At 41.7% G+C, this 23,729-nt stretch overlaps 1 protein-coding gene across 3 annotated transcripts in view; it reads right to left on the reverse strand.

Annotated features, from left to right (window-relative positions):
- The window catches only part of LOC139941078 (protein FAM178B-like), a 162,284-nt gene that overhangs the window by 59,405 nt on the left and 79,150 nt on the right, over positions 1-23,729 (reverse strand). For all 3 annotated transcript variants that reach the window (XM_071937502.1, XM_071937500.1, XM_071937501.1), the window contains 3 exons: positions 21,716-21,811; positions 9,829-9,972; positions 3,443-3,509 (listed from right to left, as the gene is read on the reverse strand). In XM_071937502.1, the coding sequence (XP_071793603.1) occupies positions 3,443-3,509; positions 9,829-9,972; positions 21,716-21,811 (307 nt within the window). The remainder of the gene's footprint in view (positions 1-3,442; positions 3,510-9,828; positions 9,973-21,715; positions 21,812-23,729) is intronic.

Genomic DNA, 23,729 nt, shown 5'->3' on the forward strand with positions numbered 1-23,729 from the left:
TAATGTTTAAAAACCTCAAAAAGTAATATAATAACAAAAACAATGAGACACGCGTGAAACTAGAAAACATACATGGGGCCGACAAATAAAAAGAAACGGGAAAAAGACGGTCAAGTGTACGATGTCACAAAGCACTGAAAGGTTTGTCGTGACTCCGAGTGTCCCTACCTCCACTAACCCAGCCCCCCCCCCCCTTCACCACGCTACTTGCAGAATTATTGTCAGCAATGATTTCTAGCGGTTGCACAGGATCGCAGGGACGAATGCACAAGGAGGGGCAGCTTAGATGTGGGACGGGAGAGGGAAGGGGCACAAGGTGGGACAGGAGACTGGGAACAAAATTCTGACCTTGTGCTCCACCCCCCCCCCCCCCTTCATAACACTTCATTTGCAGCATTTTATACGCAACGCTTTTAGCAGGGTTGCCACGCGGAGTGCGGCATCCCGCCAGCCAATGATAAAAAGCTTTATACACACGGCGAACATTTATTTACACATAATATGTGTGCTGCCCAAGTGCCAGTAAAATTGTACAAGCTTAAGGGGGTATTGCCCTTGTGGCAATGTTGAGTAACTTAGGTAATTTGTTTGGGGGCAAATATGTCGGCATTTCTGGGTTTACAGTCCTCTGTGCATAAATATTGTTTGGGTTTTCAATTAGCGAATAGGGTGATTAATATGACAATATTAGTGTGACGGGCAGAAAAACAGGTGTAATACGTATTTTTTATGCTTCTTTGTTGACTTAATATATTCATTTATTCACACTTCAAACCCCGGTTCAAGCGCCCCCAGCGGTGGCTTTATTTTCAAATTTATCAATTCGGATCATTCTATACTTTGATGTCGGGAGAATAACAACTGTCAACTTCTTGTTCTTCTCCGACAGGTAATGATCTTTTCTCTTTATTTATTTCACATTTCCCCTTTATCATAAATTGCATTTACCTTCATACAATCCCTTGCATTTATACTTGTTTTATACATTTTGCTTAGATTTATAGCCACTTTTTAATGTTGTTTTGGCAAGATTCCGAATTGAGATTCGGCAATCAGGAGTTCCGCCCTTTTTCAGAACTTAGTTTCATTAACCTTTCTTTATTTATTATACATGAGTTTGAGTTATTAGAAAGAGATAGTTGAGCTCTTGAGTAATACTTCTTGAGGTATATTTTGCACAGTTCGCAAGGTTTATTTAATTGAATATTTGGGCGTTTCCAAGATGGCGGACGCCATAAAGGTTTTGGCGGGAACATGCCAGCGGAAATACTGTTTTATATTATTTGCTTCTTTAATGTTGCCATCCAACTACAATCGTTATTTGATGGCCTTAGTTAGTAATCGCTTAGACATTAATGTATATTTTCTAGCGATGTGTCTTTTTCTAATTGTTTAATTCCGGGGCTGAGAGAAACCCGCCCCGTTTGTGAATTTAAAAGTTGCCTTATTCTTTGAATAACTCGTAGACATAAGCACTGTATATATTAACGTTTATTTTATTGCAATGTTATTGTTTCTCATTAATATTATTGGATTCTATACTTTGATGTCGGGAGAATAACAACTGTCAACTTCTTGTTCTTCTCCGACAGACTGTGTGAATAAAGCCCAGAGGCCAGAGAACTAAGATATGTTTCCACATTAAAATCTTTCCTTTAAACCGGTCACATTAGCTGATTAATGTTTTTGTTTACCTTGCGTTGTTGAGGATGCGTTAACACATTTTATCCATCAATGATAAAACGCTTTATACACAGGGGAACGTGTAGTTACACACGGTACGTGTGCTGCCGAAGTGCGGTTAAAATTGTACAAGCTTAGGGGGTATTTCCCTTGTGGGCAGGAATGCGCGGCCAGTTGCCATGCACTAATACTGAGTAACTTAGGTAATTTGTTTGCGTTGGCATTCCTGGGTTTTTAGACGTTTGCTTTAAAAAGTGTTGTGGGAACGTAGCATCGTCTTACAAGGATATAATTTGTATTTGTTTGCAAGGCCAAATAAAATAAAACAACACTAGCCAAAAAAAATTGGGACGAAAACACATTTTATTTTATTGAATTATTTATTGCTTCAAAACTTCGGGTAGGAACGGTTGTTAAAATCATGTTTGCCCTTGCATGAAACTTGCCTGTAAAATCAACGATGTCCAAGTTCAGACTCGAACATCTCTAAAAATTACACAGAAAATTAGCCCGTGGGAATTTTAGCGCATTTCCAGTCAAAGCAAATGCGAGGGCATAGCGCAACCCGTCGGCGAACATCGCTCAATACGGTGCCCACTTGTCCCCAACATCTGTTGTGCAATCTCGAGATTGAGCAGCGCAATCCACAGTGTACATGTGCATATTAATGTGCATGCAGCGACATCCCGGCCGACACGCTCAACCGTCTGTCATTGCAATGTATCTGTATCAGCAAGGATCCTCGTTGTGGGACGTCGGATGTCCAAGGAGGCATTGTGTTCATGTTGCAAATAAAATTAACTTCAGACAGTGCGTGGGCCATGGTTTATGCCCGCTGATTGGGCCGAACTTTATGTTATTTACAATATACAGCGTTGGCTGATTGGATGAAGGTCGGTATATGTAGGTTCTCACAGGCAACAAATTACGTCTTTGTGTCAATGTACCGACACCGGGTGGCGCCAGGTGTTCTTTTGTGTGCGGTTAAACATGCCCCTTGTGCGGCAGTGCGCCTCGCCTGCTGACGTTTGAATTTTTTGGAGTCATTTTAGCGTCCTGCGCCTTGTCCGCCGAGCGTCTTATCCGCAGGAAAATACGGTAACCGTTTGTTAAAAAATGCATATTAGAAAGATGATTTAAAAGTAGAATACAATGATCCACACAAATTTGCCTCGAAATTGCGTGGTTTGCCGACGGAGTAAAAGGAAAACCACGCAATTTCGAGTGATACTTGTGTGGATCATTATATTCTACTTTTAAAATATCTTTCTAATCATATACATTTTATAACAAATGGTTACAAACGCTTTTCAAAGACCAACTCGACCGATCCAAGGCAACGTGTTCCTTTAACAAATGTGGGAGTGGGATTGGGTTAATCTTATCTAGGGAAGGTCATAAAACTTTCTAAGGTCGGCGTGATTTTCTACGAATGGTGGGGTAACTGGAAACACACGTTTTATTTTGTTTGGACTAATGAGTAATGACAGAACCAAATGTAAGGGACTGCAGACAGCATCAAGGAGAGAGATAAAAGGCCTTGTGACAATGCAGTATAATCTGGCTTTACAAACACTTGGCTGGAATGTGATAAAGTTCATATGTTCATCGTGCCTTTATGAGCTACCATAACTACAGGGACTCCTTGAATCAGTTGCCTAGAATTAGCAATCCTCAGTGTCTCACTAAGCATGATTCCTTCCTAATTGTTGGATAGAAGCTGAACTATGACATTCAAAAGATTGCAGTTTGTACTTACTCAACAACTCTGATGGTAAAATGCTCTTGAAAAATTGTAGGTGGCAACAAAGTATCCATCTTTGCTCCTAAAGAAAGAAATAACAAAATTCAGGCTGGTTCATTGCACGTACATGTACATGTAGAGTTGTTAAGAGTATATCCTAATACATGCATCTGCTTATCCAAACGGCTAACTTTACATATAACTATGTTTACTATTATAGACTTACTGACATTTTGCCTTATTCCGTAGTACATGTTACTGTCGATATATCTCATGGAAGAATGGAAATACAAGTGTATTTGAATTGAACTGACTTCTTTCAGGAAAATGCGGAAGCATAAATGGGGCCGCATGTGAGCCATGCAGCATAAGCTTCCGAGGAGTGCTTTGAATGTTTAAAGTCGTCCCCCAAGGTCTGGTAGACGACGCTCGGGAAAAAGTCGATCAACTTTGGGAAGCGAGTCATGTAAAGACACTGTAACTTAAATTGGAAACCTTTGTACATGCCCCTATATTATAAAGTGTTGTGTCATTTGCTGCTCTATGAAACACTTCATGGTCATGTAAATGTTGTGTCCTTTGTAGCCAACATTGGGCTCGATGGGGACCTTTATGGGGTGGCCAAAATACGGGGGGCCGTCTTCACATGTTATATGTAACATCATTAAATAAACCAAATTTGGATGTCAGAATCATGCAATATTTTAAGTGCAGGACGTCAAGGCATAGCGAAGTTTGCGAATCTATCGGCATGTACAAAACACGTCAATTAAATGCCGAGGGTATAGCAGTGTACATTTACAAATCAGTTGCAGAGAAGATTCAAATAAACGCCTTTACTAATTTATTTCGCAACATTAAGAGCAAACTAATTTAGCAAATCATAAATTAATCTAGAGGAAATAAAGAGGTGTGTAAGCTCAGCTGAAACAAACAAAGGAAGGCGATAATATAATCAATTATTGGCAGTAAATATTTGGCGCGCTCCTAAGAACACTGATTTGACGACAAGTAAAACAAAAACTTTTATTTTAAAGCGAGATTGAAATACATTTTTTAATGAAAGATAATATATTTCATATAAATATTTGTAATAGTATAAGTATACATAAAATAAAAAACACAAGACCGCCGGACTTGTTCGTCAGAAAGTTTACTGGACCGAAGCTAAAATCACTGGCCTCAGGCCTGCGATCTAGTGTGAATTTCGAGCCTTGGACATGGGTCCAACATGGTAAAAGCTTGGCTTGCTTGGATGTGGGCGTATATGTTACCTAGCGGATGGGGCGTTCGACCTGTATATTTGGCAGAGATGAGGTCGGGCCACAATAATGGCGGTCGGACCATCACTCAAGTAGAATAATTTATAGGCAGATTTCTGCAACAGTTACACAAGTACATTAAATTTGTTGGATCAAGTTCAAATTCAGACATGATCAAAGAAGAATTGTAATACACATATTTAAGCTTAATTTGCATACAGTGAGGTTTTGCCACCATCGGGCCGGTTTCACAGTAGCGTACAATGAACCTTTGAAAACCTGTGTATTACATTTTTTTGTTTTCCTTGCATCCTTCTTATCCATTCCACAGGGACAGTTGTAACAGAGGAAAAACTCTGGACTTGGGATTCTACGATTCAAATCGTTTCATCCCATATCTAAACCTAAATGTAATAATAATAATAATAATGCACAGCTTTTACATAGTGCTTCATACAAAAAGCCTCAAAGCACTGTACAAGTAAAACAAAAATACAAAAAACCAATAATACAAATCAACATAATTAAAGATAAGCATATACACAAAAAGCGGCAGAAAACAACAGAGAACTAATTGTACAAATATGTTTTGAGCAGTGATTTGAATTGATTAGCAGTCTGGGCAGTTTTTATGTGGTTTGGCAGAGAGTTCCAGAGTACAGGGCCCAATTTCATGGCTCTGCTTACCGTAAGCACAGAATCGGCGCTTACAGAAGCAGGGAATTCCGTGCTTCGGCAAGTGTATTTCACTGGTAAGCGGTGAATTTGGGCTTCTGCGCGTGCGTACTACACTTTGTTAGGCATTCTACGCTTACAAGGCTAGCGCAGAAATTTGGCGCTTGCACGTAAGCGGGGAATCGTGATCCTAAGCGCAGAATTCGGCGGTAAGCAGAGCCATGAAATTGGGCCCAGGTGATGAGTGTGCGAAAGAGTGATGACCGTACGTCTTTGTACGTGTGACTGGTGTTTGTAGTTGTGATGAAGAGGCAGATCGAAGAGCTCAAGATGGTTTGTGAGTGTGAATGAGTTCTTGAAGATACTCAGGTGAAGATCCATTGATGCACTTATATGTCATAAGGAGAAGCTTGAATTGGATTCATTTACTGACTGGTAAGCAGTGAAGTGATCTGAGTATTGGTGTGATGTGATGCCGGGATGGTGTACGAGTGATGAGTCTGGCAGCAGAGTTCTGAATTCGCTGAAGTTTTGAAATTAGCGAATCCGGTAGACAGTGCAGAAGGCTGTTGCAAAAATCAAGGCGACAAGAAACAAAAGCATGAACAAGTATTTCAGTTGTTTCTTGATCAATTGATTTCTGGATTTGTCGGATTGTGGAGAGCTAGAGAGGATGAGCAGCAGATGTTGTTGATGTGAGTGTGCATTTTGAGATTCGGAATAAAAACACTGATTCCAAGATTGCGAGCACCACTGATGACAGGTTTTGTGAGAGATTCACCAATACGGATACTTGTAATGGGGTGGATGTTGTCTAAACTGGGAGGTTACATGGATTACTTCGGTCTTGGAGTCGTTTAGTTTAAGTCGATTTGCTGTGGACCGTGACTTGATATGCAAGAGACAGGACTCCATCCTCTCTATTGCAGCAGGTCGCTGAGTTTCAGTTGTGGTTGTGTACAGTTGAATGTCATCCGAGTAAACCATACATTTAATGCCGTAGGATGCGATGTCCTCAAGAGGTGATGTGTACAAGGTGAAACACATGGGACCCAGGACAGAACCCTGTGGCAGTCCAGTATTGACAAGACAAAAGGGCGAGAAGGCATGATTGATGTTGACAGATTGATGACGCTTAGAGAAATATGATGAGAACCAGTTCAATGCAAGATCCTTGATGCCATAATTCTGCTCCAGACGGTGGAGCATGACGTTGTGATCGATAGTGTCAAACGCTGCCGAATAGTCAAGGAGTACGAGAATTGACTCCTCGCCGTTGTCGGCGGCGAGAAGCAAGTCATTGTAGACTCAGAGAAGTGCAGTCTCTACACTGCTACGTTTGCAATAGGCCGATTGAAGTTTGGTAGTCAGAGAACGTGTGGCCATGTGACTCTGAATCTGTGCAGCCACTGCCCGTTCAATGGTGTTCGCTAAGAATTTCAAGTTAGCGATTGGCCTGTAATTGCTGAAGACGTCGGTGTCAGCAGACTGCTTTTTGATCAACGGTGTAATATGAGCAGATTTAAGTGCATCAGGGAAAACACCCCTTTGTAAACTCATGTTGATGATCTTGGTTATCGCTGGAGTGAGTTCATTTATACAGGATTTGATCAGCCAAGTTGGTATTGAATCGAGTTTACAGAATTTGGGTTGTGTCTCCATGACGAGTTTCTTGACGGAGATCTCAGACAAGGGATGAAACTGGTCAAACACAGAATATGGCTCTGGATCAGTAACAATGTTTACAGGTGAGCTGTCAAGTGCACAGCTTAGAGCCTGGATCTTTGAGGCAAAAGAGTCAGCAATTTGACAACATAACTCTGCCGAGTTCGAACCGGAGGGCAAGATTTTCGATGAAGATGAGTTCATCCTATTCACCATTTGAAACAGCTGTTTTGAGTTGCAAGTGTCGAATTGTAGCTTGTGGTAATTGTTCTTTGCAGATGTGGTGAGTTTACTGTAGCAGGAGCTCTGTTCCTTGGAGATTTGTCAGTGAATCTCCAGTTTGGAAGACTTCCAGCGCCGCTCATGACGCCGTAGCTCCCGTTTTAAACTACGAACATCGTCGTTCAACCAGGGTGCATGAGGGAGAGCTGTTACACTGCGCTGACGTAACGGTGCATGGCGATCCGGGTCTGCTGATATTGCCCAACTAAACCCTCCAGGCTGGATGAGGTGGACGCAAACAGTTCTGACTCTAAGACGTCGTTATGGAAACCTTCAATGTCAATGTCACAGAAATTACGCTTCTGGACATTCAATTTAACCGTGCCAGGTCGCCCAATATTTAACTGGCAGGTAACAGCAGCATGATCAGAGGGCAAATATTGAGTAGTACAAACCGTGGATACAAAATTTGCAGTTAGTCTTGTGATAAGAAGGTCGAGAGTGTGCACAATGTGTTGAACCAGATACTAATTGTTTCAGTCCGGCAGAGTCCAATAGATCACACAATGATGATGCCTCTCTGTCAGACGGATTGTCAATGTGGAAGTTGAAATCACCGGCGAACAGAATATGATTAGGGTCACATGTAACATTTTCTAAAGTGGAGAATTCTTGCATGAAGAGTGGATATGTGGATTTCTTGTCGAATGACCGTTGGGGTCTGTACACTACCAACAGTCGTAAGGGGGTGTTCAAACTTGAAGACAGTGACAAATGGATGTACTCAAATGATGAAAACAAGCCAGTGTCATTTAAATGGACATTGACACTAGTTTTGGGAGCCGCTGACGAGTGCAACAAGTAGTTTCGGGAGCAGCTGACGAGTGCAACCTATCTGGCGCTACATCAACTTTGTGCTAGAGTCTTGAGTCTTTATGTAGAGTCTTGAGCCCGCGAGTGAGCAGTGGTGCAAATAGGATACTTTGCTCTTTTGCCACAGCTAATTGCTTTAGGTCGGCATCCGACCACAGGGCTGCGAACAGTATCATAATGCATGAACCATTTGAATTCAATGGCTCTGCGCTCTTTTGCCACAGCTAATTACTTTAGGTTGGCATCTAACCGTAGGGCTGCGCGCAGTATCAAAATGCATGAACCGTTCGTACTCGATGGCTCTGCGCTCTTTTGCCACAGCTTACTACTTTAGATCAGCATCAGGCCGCAGGGCTGCGAACAGTATCAAAATGCATGAATGTTCGTATTCGATGGCTCTGCACTCTTTTGCCACAGCTAATTACTTTAGGTTGGCATCAGGCCGCAGGGCTGCGAACAGTATCAAAATGCATGAACTGTTCGTATTCGATGGCTCTGCACTCTTTTGCCACAGCTAATTACTTTAGGTTGGCATCAGGCCGCAGGGCTGCGAACAGTATCAAAATGCATGAACTGTTCGTATTCGATGGCTCTGCACTCTTTTGCCACAGCTAATTACTTTAGGTCAGCATCAGGCCGCAGGGCTGCGAACAGTATCAAAATGCATAAACCGTTCGTGTTCAATGGATCTGCGCTCTTCTGCCACAGCTAACTACTTTAGGTTGGTATCCGGCCACAGGGCTACGAACAGTATCAAAATGCAAGAACTTTTCGTATTTAATGGCTCTGCGCTCTTTTGCCACAGCTAATTATTTTAGGTCAGCACCCGGCCATAGGGCTGCGAACAGAATCAAAATGCGTGAACAGTTAGTATTCATGCTATGGCAGGGCTATGGCAGTATCAAAATGCAGGAACCCTTCGTATTCAATGGCTCTGCGCTCTTGTGCCACAGCTAACTACTTAAGGTCAGCATCCGGCCGCAGGGCTATGGCAGTATCAAAATGCAGGAACCCTTCGTACTCAATGGCTCTGCGCTCTTGTGCCACAGCTAATTACTTAAGGTCAGCATCCGGCCGCAGGGCTATGGCAGTATCAAAATGCAGGAACTGTTCGTATTCAATGGATCTGCGCGCCTCAGCTTGTTACTTAAGGTCAGCATCCGGCCGCAGGGCTGGGAACAGTATCAAAACGAGGAACCCTTAGTATTGAATGGATCTGCGCTCTTTTGCCACAGCTAATTACTTTAGGTCGGCATCCGGCCGCAGAGCCGGGAACAGTATCAAAATGCATGAACCCTTCGTATTCAATGGCTCTGCACTCTTTTGCCACAGCTAATTACTTTAGGTCAGCATCAGGTTGCAGGGCTGCGAACAGTATCAAAACGCATGAACCCTTCGTATTCAATGGCTCTGCACTCTTTTGCCACAGCTAACTACTTTAGGTCGGCATCCGGCCGCAGGGCTGGGAACAGTATCAAAATGCATGAACCCTTCGTATTCAATGGCTCTGCACTCTTTTGCCACAGCTAACTACTTTAGGTCCGCATCCGGCCGCAGGGCTGGGAACAGTATCAAAATGCATGAACCCTTCGTATTCAACGGCTCTGCACTCTTATGCCACAGCTAATTACTTTAGGTCAGCATCAGGCCGGTAATTCTGTGTGAAATTAAATCAGATCTAAACAAAAATTCTTATTAAATTACCATAGTTCATGAAGACTTCCACAATGTCTTTAATTGTTGGAACCCACGGCTCGATGGTTGGATGTAAACGTGAAAACAAGTTCATTGTTGACCACATCATATCAAAGATAGTGCCAGCGATCATCATTCCTTCATGGATGGACACTAGAAAATAAAATCACAAAATACCTCTATTTTAGATACCAATTGCAGAAAGGATGTAATCCAAAGCCCTGCAATGTACTGTTTGCAGACTGGGTTGCCACTGGTTTGGGCTGGTATACTGTGTACAGACTGGGTTGCCACTGGTTTGGGCTGGTATACTGTGTACAGACTGGGTTGCCACTGGTTTGGACTGGTATACTGTGTACAGACTGGGTTGCCACTGGTTTGGGCTGGTATCCAAAGCCCTGCATTGTACTGTGTAAAGGGTGCGTTCGTTTAGCTTCCCTGGGTCGACCCTGGTGTGTGGCGTTATTTTTTCCTAGGACGAACGTGTGCAGATAATTACCCACGTTCGTCCTAGAAAAAAAATTCGCCACACACCGGGGTTGACCCAGGGGAGCTAAACGAACGCACCCACAGACTGGGTTGCCACTGGTTTGGGCTGGTATCCAAAGCCCTGCAATGTACTGTGTACAGACTGGGTTGCCACTGGTTTGGGCTGGTATACTGTGTACAGACTCGGTTGCCACTGGTTTGGGCTGGTATCCAAAGCCCTGCAATGTACTGTGTACAGACTGGGTTGCCACTGGTTTGGGCTGGTATACTGTGTACAGACTGGGTTGCCACTGGTTTGGGCTGGTATACTGTGTACAGACTGGGTTGCCACTGGTTTGGGCTGGTATCCAAAGCCCTGCATTGTACTGTGTACAGACTCGGTTGCCACTGGTTTGGGCTGGTATTAATACTTTTATTGAGGGCAGCAGCATATAGCCAATGACTTCATTCTTCAATAAGTTTCTTCGAAGCTTGTTCAAACACGCAACATGAATTTTATGTAAAAAAATAGTTAATAATAAGTAGGATTACTGTAAATAAAGGAATTATTTTGCAGTATAAATGTAAGATTTCATAAAGTGATCATCAAACCATGTCTTCACAGGAATTTACGGTGCATTGTCAGAGAGTGCATTCCTGACAAACTCATTAGCCGTGAATAAACTAAGCTGTTTTAAGCCACGGCTCAAATAGCCGAGTAGTTATTTTACTGAGCTTTCCCATAACAAAATTAAGTTGGTAGCTTGAAGAAGAAAAAAGAAGAGAAGCAGGGATTATGGTACGATTATTATAGCAGGTTTTCTGCTTACAAGAAAGGTAGGGAAAAAAAACAATTTAGTTTTTGACTCGCTGTAGCTCCAGAAGTTGAGCAGGTACATGTAGAACTGAAATCATGTGCAGTAGTTCCAATATGTCTTATTGTCTGTAGGAAAGTACACTAACCCTTGACAAGACCTTCTGTTCATTTCATTTTGAACTGGTCCATGTTAAAATTCCATGGTCCAAATAACTAAAGGGATGCTCACAAGCAGCAACCTAAAGGCAGTGGACACTATTGGTAATTACTCAAAATAATTATTAGCATAAAACCTTAATTGGTAACGTGTAATGGGGAGCTGTTGATAGTATAAAACATTGTGAGAAATGTCTCCCTCTTTTCGAGAAAGAAGTAAGATTTTGAGTTCCCGAAATCAAGCATCTGAAAGCACACAACTGCGTGAGACAAGGGTGTTTTTTTTTCCGTCCTATGTAGTCTTCATTATCTTGCAATTTCAACGACCAATTTAGCTCAAATTTTCACAGGTTTGTTATTTGATGCATATGTTGAGATACACCAAGTGAAAAAACTGGTCCTTGACAATTACCAATAGTGTCCAGTGTCTTTAAAAGGAAGGTACACGTTTGGTAATTACTAAGAACAAATATTAACTTAAAAACTGACATGGTAACGAGCATTGAAGAGCTGTTGATAGTAAACATTGTGGGAAACGACTCCAAAATGATAACAGACTTCTAGCTAGTAGTCTTTTATTCCTTACTGAAATCACACAAATTCGTCCAACAAGGGTGCTTTTTCTTTCATCATTTTCTCACAACTTCAATGACCAAATGAGCCCAAATTTTCACAGGCTTGTTAATTTATGCTTATAATGGGAACTCTCTGCCCACATCCCTAAGAGACTTAACAGAACTGAACAAATTTAGGAGCGCACTGAAAACTCATCTACTTAAAATTGAATATTTTCACTGAATAGTTTAATAATTTTTAATTGTCAATAATCCATGTAATTTTTTTTTTAACCTACTATTAATGCTTGCAATGTGTAACAATGTTTTGTATTTGAGATTTTAGACCTACATTTGTAATTGCATTTTTAATACTTTAGGATTTCTATTGATTAAGTTTGTTGTTGAATGTTTTTAAGAATGTTTACTCCCGTTGTTATAATTCAGTATTTTCTTATGTTTTAGTTTGTCTATTTTTCCATGTTCAGCGCCCTAGAGCATGTTTACACATGATCAGGGCGCTACATGTATACAAGTTTTGGTATTATTATTTATTATTATTATTATTATGGGATACACCAAGTGGGAACACTGGTCTTTGACAACTACCAATCGCGTACAGTGCCTTTAACGACTACATACATATAAATGTCTAAAAACCACCTGAAACAACCCACAATGCCTTTTGCTCCTTAAATTTTTGTAAAGAAAATGCCCTTGAACTTTACCACCAAAAGCCATCCTAGAACATCACCTCCTAAAACCAGCCTTGAAATTCACTGGTACATTCAAACCCTAGAACTTTACTGCCCGAAACCACCCTCAAACTTCCAATGCCCGAAACCACCCTCAAACTTCACCGTCTGTAACACCCTTCAAACCATCCTCAAGATTCAGCAACTGAAATCCTCCTCAAACTGCAGCATCCCCAATCACCGTCAAACTTTAGTGCCAAAAATTATCCTCCACTATCGGCTTTAAGTTATTCTCAAACTTCAACCTTTGAAACCACCCTCAAACTTCCCCGCCCAATACTGCCCTTTAACTTGACCTTCTGAAACCACTCTCGAACTTCAACCCCCCCCCCCCCAACCCTTAGAAATCACCCTAAAACTCCACCATCTAAAACAGCCCTTGAATACTTCACCGTCTTGAAACCACCCTCAAACTTCAGTGCTCGTAACTACCCTCAAATTTCTCCCAAAACCAACCTCAAACTTCACTGCCTGAAACCACCCTAAATTTAACTGTTTCATCCCCTGAAACAAGTTCACACTTAGACGTCAAAACCACCCTTGAAACTTCATCGCCTGAAACAAGCTCACACTTAGACGTCAAAACCACCCTCGATCTTCATCGCCTGAAACAACCTCACACTTTGATGTCAAAACCCCCCTCAAACTTTAATGTAAAAAACCACCATTGCATTTCACCCAAAGAAACTTGCTCGCACACTAACCTTGGAAGTAATTTTTACAAACGGAATTAACATGATTTTGAAATATTGCATGGTGAGTTTAAGGTAAAGAAGTTATATGTAGGTTAAGCAAAAATAGCTTTTTGCCAAACTCAAAATCTTAAAATTATTGGCAATTATTCTATTAGGTACACAATAAACCAACCTAAAGCCTTGGTCACAACCCACCGTGCGTGTTTTTTGTCCGTACGTCTTTTGGGGAGGCCACGGCCGCCACTTTTTTCTGAAAACGTGGGGAGGGAGTGGCAAGAGCAGGGAGGAAGTACGTAAACGCACGTCAGTTGCACAATTTGCGCAAGGTGTAAGTACATGGCCCGCACGCAACGCCTGGCCGTGAGCGGTTGCGTGCATCGTACGTTGCGCACGTGGTAAGTGAGTTGTACATGCTTACAACTAGCTTACAACGTACGCTCGTCTTGCGATTGCCACGTTGTCGTACGGAGGCCGTACTTACATGTGCTGTGTCCTTACTCACTCGCATGCTGTAATTGCGTGCAAGCGCGATGAACGTGAGTTTTTCGCCCGATGTGGGGGGGGGGGTAATATAATAGGACGAACTCCAGCTGAATGTGAACGTAAGCTTTACACATTAATAAGTTTCCTTTCTTCAATTTACATGTTCTGAAATTAAAAATGAATGATTACATGTTTGCACCATAATATGTTACATGTAAAATGTTAGAAACTATTTGGCGGACTATTACAGTTCCCCACTTGGCTGCCTACTATGGCACATGAACTCATGGTACTCATGATTTAATTTTATGAACTCTGGGGCATCCCATGAACTCATGATTTAATTTTATACATTCATGTGTGAATAAACATATACAAGTTTATGTGTCAAACAAATAATAAAATGGTTTTGTTTTGTTCTTATTGTGACCCACTCTCTGGCGCCACCGTCTGACTCTTCTTCGCTCCTCCTCTCCTCTTCCCCTCTGGCCATCTCATCTTCCGCTGCCCGTTATTTTTGTGTCTTCTTCGGCATCTTGGATATGAAATGATGGCACTCGTCAGTCGGTCTTTATACTGCAGAAATCAGTGCACACAACGTACAGGAAGTGGGGAAGTGCCGAGTAAGCAAGTCACCGTTGGAAACATTAAAATAACTCACGGAGTCAGTGCGTTGTGCGCTCGTTGGCTGTAGAGGGCACGCTCGTCACCCGTACGACACCCGTACTGGGGGTGAATCCGTATGGGTGACGCAGAAAAAGTTCCTCATGCACTAAAAGTGCTACGTCGTGTCTGCGTGCTCCCAAATCTGTACTGAGGCGGTACTCATCATGCACGGATCCCCAAATCTTGCCCAGATTTCAAAGTCATTTGTCATTAAGTTTTCGAAAAATGATACTTTACATGTTCAAGAATAAAGATTGCCCACTGTAAATATATTTTCAAAACTTAAGGTCACATATTTTCAAAATTAGCTGTTAACAGCCTAGATGAAATGACATAACTTTGTAATAGGTTCAAAGAGTAACAACCTGATTTTAACAGAAATTCACTGCAAATTATGCCAAATATGATTGTACGAAACGGTGTTGACAACAAAAATTGTTTTGTATTTTTTCGCTTCGCAAAATAGCGCCCTCTATTGAATAAAATAAAAGCACTATGATAAAGGAGCTAATGCTTTAGACTGAACATCCGACCTCACTCTTCTAGACTTGTGAATAACGCCAGAGAACGGCCTCCAGCCTGTGAGCACATGCACTTTTGACCTACATTCAATTCACATATGGAATGGCAAATTATATGGCGGACGTGATAGGAGTATACAGTTTAGGCATCTATAGAAAGCTCATGTCACTGCAAATTAATTTTATTCAATGATATCATTGTACCCCATGGAATCAATTGATCTGAGTAGCAGGTTCCTGTCTTTATCCTTACTGATAAAGACAGGGGCCCAGTCTACTAATGCCTAAGCCACAAGTTAAACACCACAAATCTTAGGTGATTTGGTAGTCCACAGGGGGCCGATATTTACCTGATAATTCTTACAAATGCATCATTCCCTAGGCCGAAGGCCTCAATTGCTAAGTTTTTAATGTCTATGTACCAAAGCCCTTCAAGTGCCCATACCCTTTAACCATGATGCCCAGGGCATAAACGTCCTCTTTTCTGAATTGAAAGTACTCCAGATGAAGATCAAGCCATACAGGGGCTGGAGAGTCAGGGAAATTTGCAGGTACTTATCGGCCCTCGTGAACTACCAAATCACCCAAGGCTTGTAGTTTTCCACAGCAGGCCCATCTTACCTGCTAATTCTTAAAAATGTATAGAGTATCACTGAAGAGGAGGATGGCTTGGCTGTGACATTTCGTGGTAGTGAGGAGCAAGTAGCAGCAGTAAGAATCTACCCCTCAAGGGCTTAATATCCAAAAATAAATCATACTGTAGGTACATAATTGAAAATTACTCACTTAAAATAGTTGTGACTTAGCATGCAGGAACCATCCAGCTTTCCCTCCGGTGTCTGGAGTATCAGGAACTGTCTTCACACCTTGGCATCTGCTTCTGCCTGGGTGTACACCAGACGCAAAGGCTGCTCTACCTGTACTTCCCTATGTCTGCAAAACATCCTACAGGTAGCAAGAGGCAAATGATGAGGCACTCTTCCATGCCACTGCTTGTAAAATCTCTTGCCGAGGCACACTCTTCAGGAGTGCTGTAGATGTAGACAAGGGCCGGACATCGTGATACCGTATAGACCCAGCAGGCAAGGATGCCCACTCTGGTATTGCGGCTCGAATAGATTACACTATCTTTACTCCAACTGACAGCTCTGCAGCCTCTTTCTAAAGTCCTATTGATCTGAGGGATTGCTTGACAACGGTCAGGTGGAGGTACTCTGGTGATGGGTGCAGGAAGCCTGACTGGGGCTGGGCCAGAACAACCGCCTGTGGTAACAGTAGTGGTAGATGAATGAGAGGTGAATCAACCACAGAAACCAAGGTTGACGTGGCCCGATTGGGGCTATCAGAATTACCCTGCACTGTTCCAACTCAAATTTCGATATCACCCTCTGAAGGAGGGAGAAAGCATACGCGAACATGTTCCCCCAATCAATCAACAGGGCGTATTCTGGGGGCTGGTGATTCATTGACGTAGCAAACAGGCCGATGTGGGGTCAGTCGACCCTTTGAAAGATGTTTTGGACGACCACCTGATAGAGAGTCCACTCTGTAGGAACAACCTTGCCTCTTGACAGGACATCTGCCATGACATTCTGGCTCTCTGCCACGAGCAAGGCTCTCAGCAGTGTTCCGTTGGAGATGGTCCACTGCAAGAGGTCCCATAGCACAGGCACATTTGTGGGAACCAGGTACCTCCCAGCCTGTTTATGTATAATACAACTGTCGAAGTATAAGCAAATTAAGACCACCTGGTCCCTGAGTGCTTCTCTGAAAGTTGGTGAGACCCTTGTGCTCTGCCACGAGTTCAAAGACATTGATGTGTAGGTTTGATGCATCTGATGCATCGAGGGAGGGAAAACTGTGACCCGAGGTTCAGTTTCTGACGGGTGGTGCACCACCACATAATGTGACTTTAAGCCAAGGGGATGTACAGGTACCCGTAAGGATAACGGTCAAGCTTTGGCTTGTAGACCACCAATAGATGAAGCTGTAGTGGTCTCATGTGTAATCGGCTGTACGGTATCAAGTCTACCATGTTAACCATAAAACCAAGGAGTCAGAGCTATGCTATTGCTGGAGCATGTGCAACTGTCACAGAATGGGTACAGCATTCGAGGAGGTTCTGTATCGATTCTTGAGTTGATACGCTAAGCCTCGAGTGAGGTCTATATGCGCCCCGAGGAAAATGGGGCACTGTAATGGAATTGGATGGGACTTTTCCTTTTGATGAGGAAACCGAGAGAGGCTATCAACACCTTGTAGCCTCCACTGCAGAGCAAACTTCTTTTTCTGGTCGAGCGACGAACAACCAGTCATCCAGAAAAACAAAAATGCACATGTTTCATTGTCTGAGTGCCACTGCTACCACTTTGGCCAATTGAGTAAAGACTCTGGGTGCAGTTGACAGACTGAGTTGTACATGTAGAACCTTGAATTCATACACCACTCCCTAGTATTGACTGTTTCCTCATCATAGCCACTGCCGCCATAAAAAACTTGACAAAGTGGAAACTGTCGCCTGCATTTCAGTTAATCGCTATTGATCTATGAGTCCATGCCTGTTATTGTTATACTCCTGAATACCCCGCTAATGTGTTTTTCTCTGACCATTTACTAATCCGTTCAAGTAAATGGTATTTAATCCAGTAAAAGGTTATTTATAGAGATTTGAGCAAATGCTCATGCCTGATCTTTTACTTATCAACCTTTTGCTAATGCTGGCCTTTATACGGCCCAGTATCTTGTAAAACTACAAGTAAATGCTACAAGACAATAGTAAAAGGTTGGTTTTATTTACATCTCAATAAGAAGAGTCCCTCAAGCACTTGCTTTTACTTGCTTGTTCGACCAATTACTAGCAAGTTAAGGCTTATTTTTACTTATTTTTATAAGGATTTAAGTAAAAGGCTAGTAAAAGCAAGTTCTAGTTTTTATTTATACGGCCCACTGACACTGGCTGCCTATCTCTCAACGAATCATCTTCAAGCTGATGCTCACTGTCCACAAAGCACTTAATGGTAATTAAAGGCTCCCCACTATATTTCTGAACTTCTTCAAGTTTACACTCCATCAAGGAATCTTCGATCAAGTCTTTTTCTTCAGCTGCGCCACGCATCTGGAACTCTCTGCCACTCAATTTTAGATCTTGTTTTTGTACCACAACATTCAAATCTCTTCTCAAAACTTATCTTATGTCACAGATTTTCAAGGTCTAATTTTGTTGTCTGTTTTTCTTTGTTTTCTTTGTTTTGTTTGTCTTGTTTCTTTTTGGTTTCTAATGCGCCTTGAACACCCAGCAGGGTGGATACGTGAGCATTACAAGTCTTAGTATTGTTGTTATTATTAATATTAGTATTATGTGTCAAGGCAATCAATGGGGACAAACTTGAAAGACAGGTGGACTTCAAATATTCAAGGGTCAAGGATTGACAACACAAGCAGAGACATCAAAGCTAGAAAAGCTCTGGCTTGGAAAAGCACTTCATAGTATGAAAACTGTAAACTCTGTAGCGTAGCCATTGTTTACTAACAAAAGCACCCACCAGTCGGAACAGGAATGGGCCCAGTTCTCTGCGAACAACCTTAGGCTACCCCGACGAGCCGGGGCCAGGGGTAGGGGCAGCTACAGAAGTGTCACCCCCCTCCGAAAAGCTCATCCCCCTCTAGTTCTCGGGGCAAAAAAGGATCTTGCGCCTCCTGTCGGATGAACAAAGGATGCTAGACTGGCAAGCTGACTGCCCCAGTACAGTTTGAGGCTGGGATGAGAAACACTCGTTTCAGTCTTGGATTTGATTGTTATGCAGCCTGGGCGCCTATGGGATTAGTGAAAATTTGTCGCTCACTCAGAAACTCCAGAAAAAGCTCCAAGGGTGATCGTGCCTCAACTGGCCTGATCCGGCGTTTAAAGAATTTGCACTCGTACTGCTGGTAACGGGTAAATCCCCTGCCGGTAAATTAACCGGCACCATATCCTTCATGATCAACCGAAGACAGATGTCAATAGGTGAAAGGGGCACAGTAGAAGCCGACTCTTCATCGCTACTTGCAAGCCCCCTGGCTTGACAGGATCAGCCCTTTTGGACTTTCTCCGGCTCTCAGTTAAACCGAACGAAGCACACTGGTGAAAGAGCCATATTGGTTTGGCGAACGACCAGTAACCAGTTCGTCGGTATCCACAGCCCCGGTCTCGCCGGCTGACGGGCAGGGGACATAGATCAAGAAGGCATGTTCTCAAACGTCAGCACAGTTTTTTTCACCTTTGCTTACCTTTCTAGTCATGCCAGTAGCCTTAGCCCTCACAGTAAAAAAGGCAAGCTATGTGTGTACCATGAATGGTGCTGCTTAGCATTGGCACAATAGGCATGCCAGCAGCACCTGATTTAGAGGCTTTCTTATGGCAAAGAGAACCCGCCCAGTTGCTCCGGGCCTAGTAACCACTGAGAGATCGACCACAAACCCACAAAGATTTACCTCCCACGGGTTGGGCGTCCATCCAGAGCTAATGTCACATGGAGCCACTTGAGAACAAACCCTACATTTGGAGCATAACTCATGCAAGTTTTGGAGGGCGTGGGGTTTTATTTGTCTACATTTGGAGCAAGGGACAAAATTGCTCGAAACCTTACTTCGAACTACACCACTATTGGGGTCCTCCATGCTGGAAGGATGTTTGTTTTGTTTTTTGTTTTTTTGTAGAAAATGTTCTGAACAATTTACCTCTAAGATGAACGTCAGAAAATCTATAGGTTTTTGTTTTGTTTTTGTGTGTGTTTTTTTAAGAAAATGTTCTGAACAATTTACCTCCAAGATGAACGTCAGAAAATCTTTACCTGGTAGACTGAACAATACAGCAATATCTTAGTAAACTAAAGGTTAGTAGCTGTATCACTTAAGGAAAAAACTTTTTAAAAGGGAGAGGATCAAGAGAACCAACCTTTAACAGTAGCTAAAGAAAAGAACATGGGCTCGTGACGGCGCTGTGGTACAGATTTGTGAAAAACTTACCAATTGAGGCTTTTTTATGTTTTCTTAAATACTGCGTTTGTATTGTATTCTACACTACATGTTCTAGATTTATCTCAACCTAGGCTTACGTTTAAATTTTTGTTATTGTATGAATATTATTTTAATTTTATTGTTTGTATTTTAGCGCCATGAGTTTTTTATGAATTGGTGCGCTTCATAAGTTTTCACTATTATTGGAATAATGCAATTGCAAGAGTTAGCAGGAAGAGAGTGCCCACTGTGGACTAAGTGTTGGATGAGGATGCCTTGTTCTTATAGGATGAGGTCTCGACCTCGTAGGATGAGGTCTCTGTCTTGGTCTGTAAGGTCTTGGTCTCTGTCTCGGATGAGGATGCCTTGTTCTTATAGGATGAGGTCTCCACCTCGTAGGGTGAGGTCTCTGTCTTGGTCTGTAAGGTCTTGGTCTCTGTCTTGGTATGTAAGGTCTTGGTCTCTGTCTCAGATGAGGATGCCTTTTTCTTATAGGATGAGGTCTCCACCTCATATAGGATGAGGTCTCTGTCTTGGTCTGTAAAGTCTTGGTCTCTGTCTTAGATGAGGATGCATAGTTCTTATAGGACGAGGTCTCCACCTCGTAGGATGAGGTCTCTGTCTTGGTATGTAAGGTCTTGGTCTCTGTCTCAAATGAGGATGCCTTTTTCTTATAGGATGAGGTCTCCACCTCATAGGATGAGGTCTCTGTCTTGGTCTGTAAAGTCTTGGTCTCTGTCTCAGATGAGGATGCCTAGTTCTTATAGGATGAGGTCTCCACCTCGTAGGATGAGGTCTCTGTCTTGGTCTGTAAGGTCTTGGTCTCTGTCTCAGATGAGGATGCTTTTTTCTTATAGGATGAGGTCTCCACCTCGTAGGATGAGGTCTCTGTCTTGGTCTGTAAGGTCTTGGTCTCTGTCTCAGATGAGGATGCCTTTTTCCTTGAGCTCCGACGTCCGTGTGTTGCATTTTTATGACTGAGCCAGTTTTCGGATATGCATTCATGCGCTTAGTAGTAGTAGTAGTGTGCATCCTCATATTCATGGGCCAAAATGGCACGGCAAGATCGATCACCTATGGGAACGAGTTATGGGCTAAACATATCCGAAAACAACTGGTTATAAACAGCTACAGCTGCTCATCATTAACTGTTTAAAGGCAGTGGACACTATTGGTACTTACTCAAAATAATTATTAGCATAAAACCTTACTTGGTGACGAGTAATGGGGAGAGGTTGATGGTATAAAACATTGTGAGAAACGGCCATAGTGCCATAGTTTTTGAGAAAGACGTAATTTTCCACAAATTTGATTTCGAGACCTCAAGTTTAGAATTTGAGGTCTCGAAATCAACCATCTAAACACACACACCTTTGTGTGACAAGGGTGTTTTTTTCTTTCATTATTATCTCGCAACTTCGATGACCGATTGAGCTGAAATTTTCACAGGTTTGTTATTTTATGCATATGTTAAGATACAGCAACTGTGAAGGCTAGTCTTTGACAATTACCAATTGTGTCCACTGTCTTTAAACACCTCCAGGTGACGCGCTCTTCACCAATAGGAATAGCGAAACTGTCTCAGGTATTTATGGATAGGCTTTTTATATAAAAAAAACAAAGAAAAAAAAACCAGTTAAAATACATTGGGTCATGAGGATAAGCAAACCGTAATCCTTTCGTAATTATGTGAAACATACATCAGTTTATGAACACTTTTGTAACAAGTGTAAACGTGTTAGTTTGTATTTTATATCAACAAATCAATTAAATTGGGAAAACTCACTGAGTTGAAGGAGCCACAACATGACAGAATTCGGGCATTGTTTCACCAGGTACATGTCATCGATGGTACGTGATACAATCAATTCCTCAACTTCCTCTGTAAAGAATTATCAAATTTGAATAATAAGATTAAAGAAAAATCTGAAGTTAAAATAGCAATCTTAAATAACACAAGAATTGTTTGTGACAAAGACAAATGCCCCCCTGAGATTAATCTCATTCTTGAGTTATTGCTTGGACAACATTTCTTTTGTTTTAGCCATATTGACCTTAATATTAAACTGAAGGAGTTCAAAAACAATCGGCGTCTGGGGGATCTGAAGACCATCCACAAACCAAGTTTGGAGTTGATATGCAAAGTGAAAGTTATTCTGGAGTTATTGCTCGGACATTATTTCTTTTGTTTTAGCTGCAATGACCTTAATACTAAACTGAGGGGGTCCAAAAACAATAGGCTTCTTGGGGATCCCTAGACCAGTCCACAAACAATCTTACATGCACGCAAAAACACACACACACCCACCATCAAGGACAAGGCAAACACTACATGTGTATATGCCCCTTAGGCTGGCTTCACCAGCGGGGCATAATTAACAAAAATATAAGTCCATGTTTTCTTAATCTGAATGCAGGTGGAAAGAGTAACAGCAAACTTACAAATAGGTACACTGAACTAAGCCTGGGCGTCTTGTGCAATTCTTCAGATAGTTGCGACTATAAATTGCTATGTCTAGTCGAGACTGCAACTTTTCAACTGCCCTGTTTACCATGCCACCATGACTACTAAAAAAGTAGTCTGAGAAGAGCATGACTAATATTGGCCGACTTTACAATTCCTGCTTCCACATCTAATAAGAACCTAGGAGTCTCGCTTGATTGTTCTCTGAATATGTCTCATCACATTAGCTCTGTATGTAAAACTGTTAATTTCCACATACGTTATCTATGGCGTATTCGCCGGTTTATTACACAAAGCGCTTGCCATCATGCTGTCAGAAGTCTGGTTTTGTCCCGTCTTGACTATGCCAACTCTCTTTTGGTAGGTGCCCGCAAAAATGACCTCGCTCGACTCCAGCGTCTACAAAACAAGGCCGCTCGGCTAGTATTTGCGTGTGGCCGTGACCAGCCTTCTGCCGGCCTGATTGCATCGCTGCATTGGCTCCCTGTTAAAGAACGTATCAACTTCAAAATTCTCACTCATGTATACAAAATCCTCCACACCCAATCTCCATCATATCTGGTTGAACTTGTTCATTCCCAAAACTCCAATACTGCTGATGAATACAGGCAACGACTCCGCTTATCAGCTGATCAGACCCGGCTTTCCGTTCCTAGAACTAGACGGAAAGCTGGGGATAGCTCATTCTCCATAGCTGCCCCTCGCCTATGGAATGAGCTCCCCGCGGGTCTGAGAGAGGCGATCTCGTTGCCTGTATTCAAAAGCCTCCTCAAGACATTTCTTTTTCCCCACCCATCCTAGTTTGTTTGTTTTTCTTTTGTTTTGTTGTCATAGTCTCATGTAAAGCTCTCTGTTCTCCGTAGAGCGGTATATAAATGTTTCATATTATTATTATTATTAAAGTACTCGTGAAAAGTTGCTTTTATTTTTCTCAGATAAGTTTTTTCTGAATTATAATTATTATAATTATAATTATTATAATAATTATAATAATTATAATAATTATAATAATTATAATAATTATAATAATTATAATAATTATAATAATTATAATAATTATAAATCATTATCATTATCATTATCATTATCATTATCATTATCATTATCATTATCATTATCATTATCATTATCATTATCATTATCATTATCATTATCATTATCATTATCATTATCATTATCATTATCATTATCATTATCATTATCATTATCATTATCATTATCATTATCATTATCATTATCATTATCATTATCATTATTATTATTATTATTATTATTATTATCATTATTATTTTTATTATTATTTATTCGGCCAGTGTCAAAAACAAATACATACAAG

The sequence above is a fragment of the Asterias amurensis genome, chromosome 8 (assembly GCF_032118995.1).
Source record: "Asterias amurensis chromosome 8, ASM3211899v1".
NCBI lineage: Eukaryota > Metazoa > Echinodermata > Asteroidea > Forcipulatida > Asteriidae > Asterias > Asterias amurensis.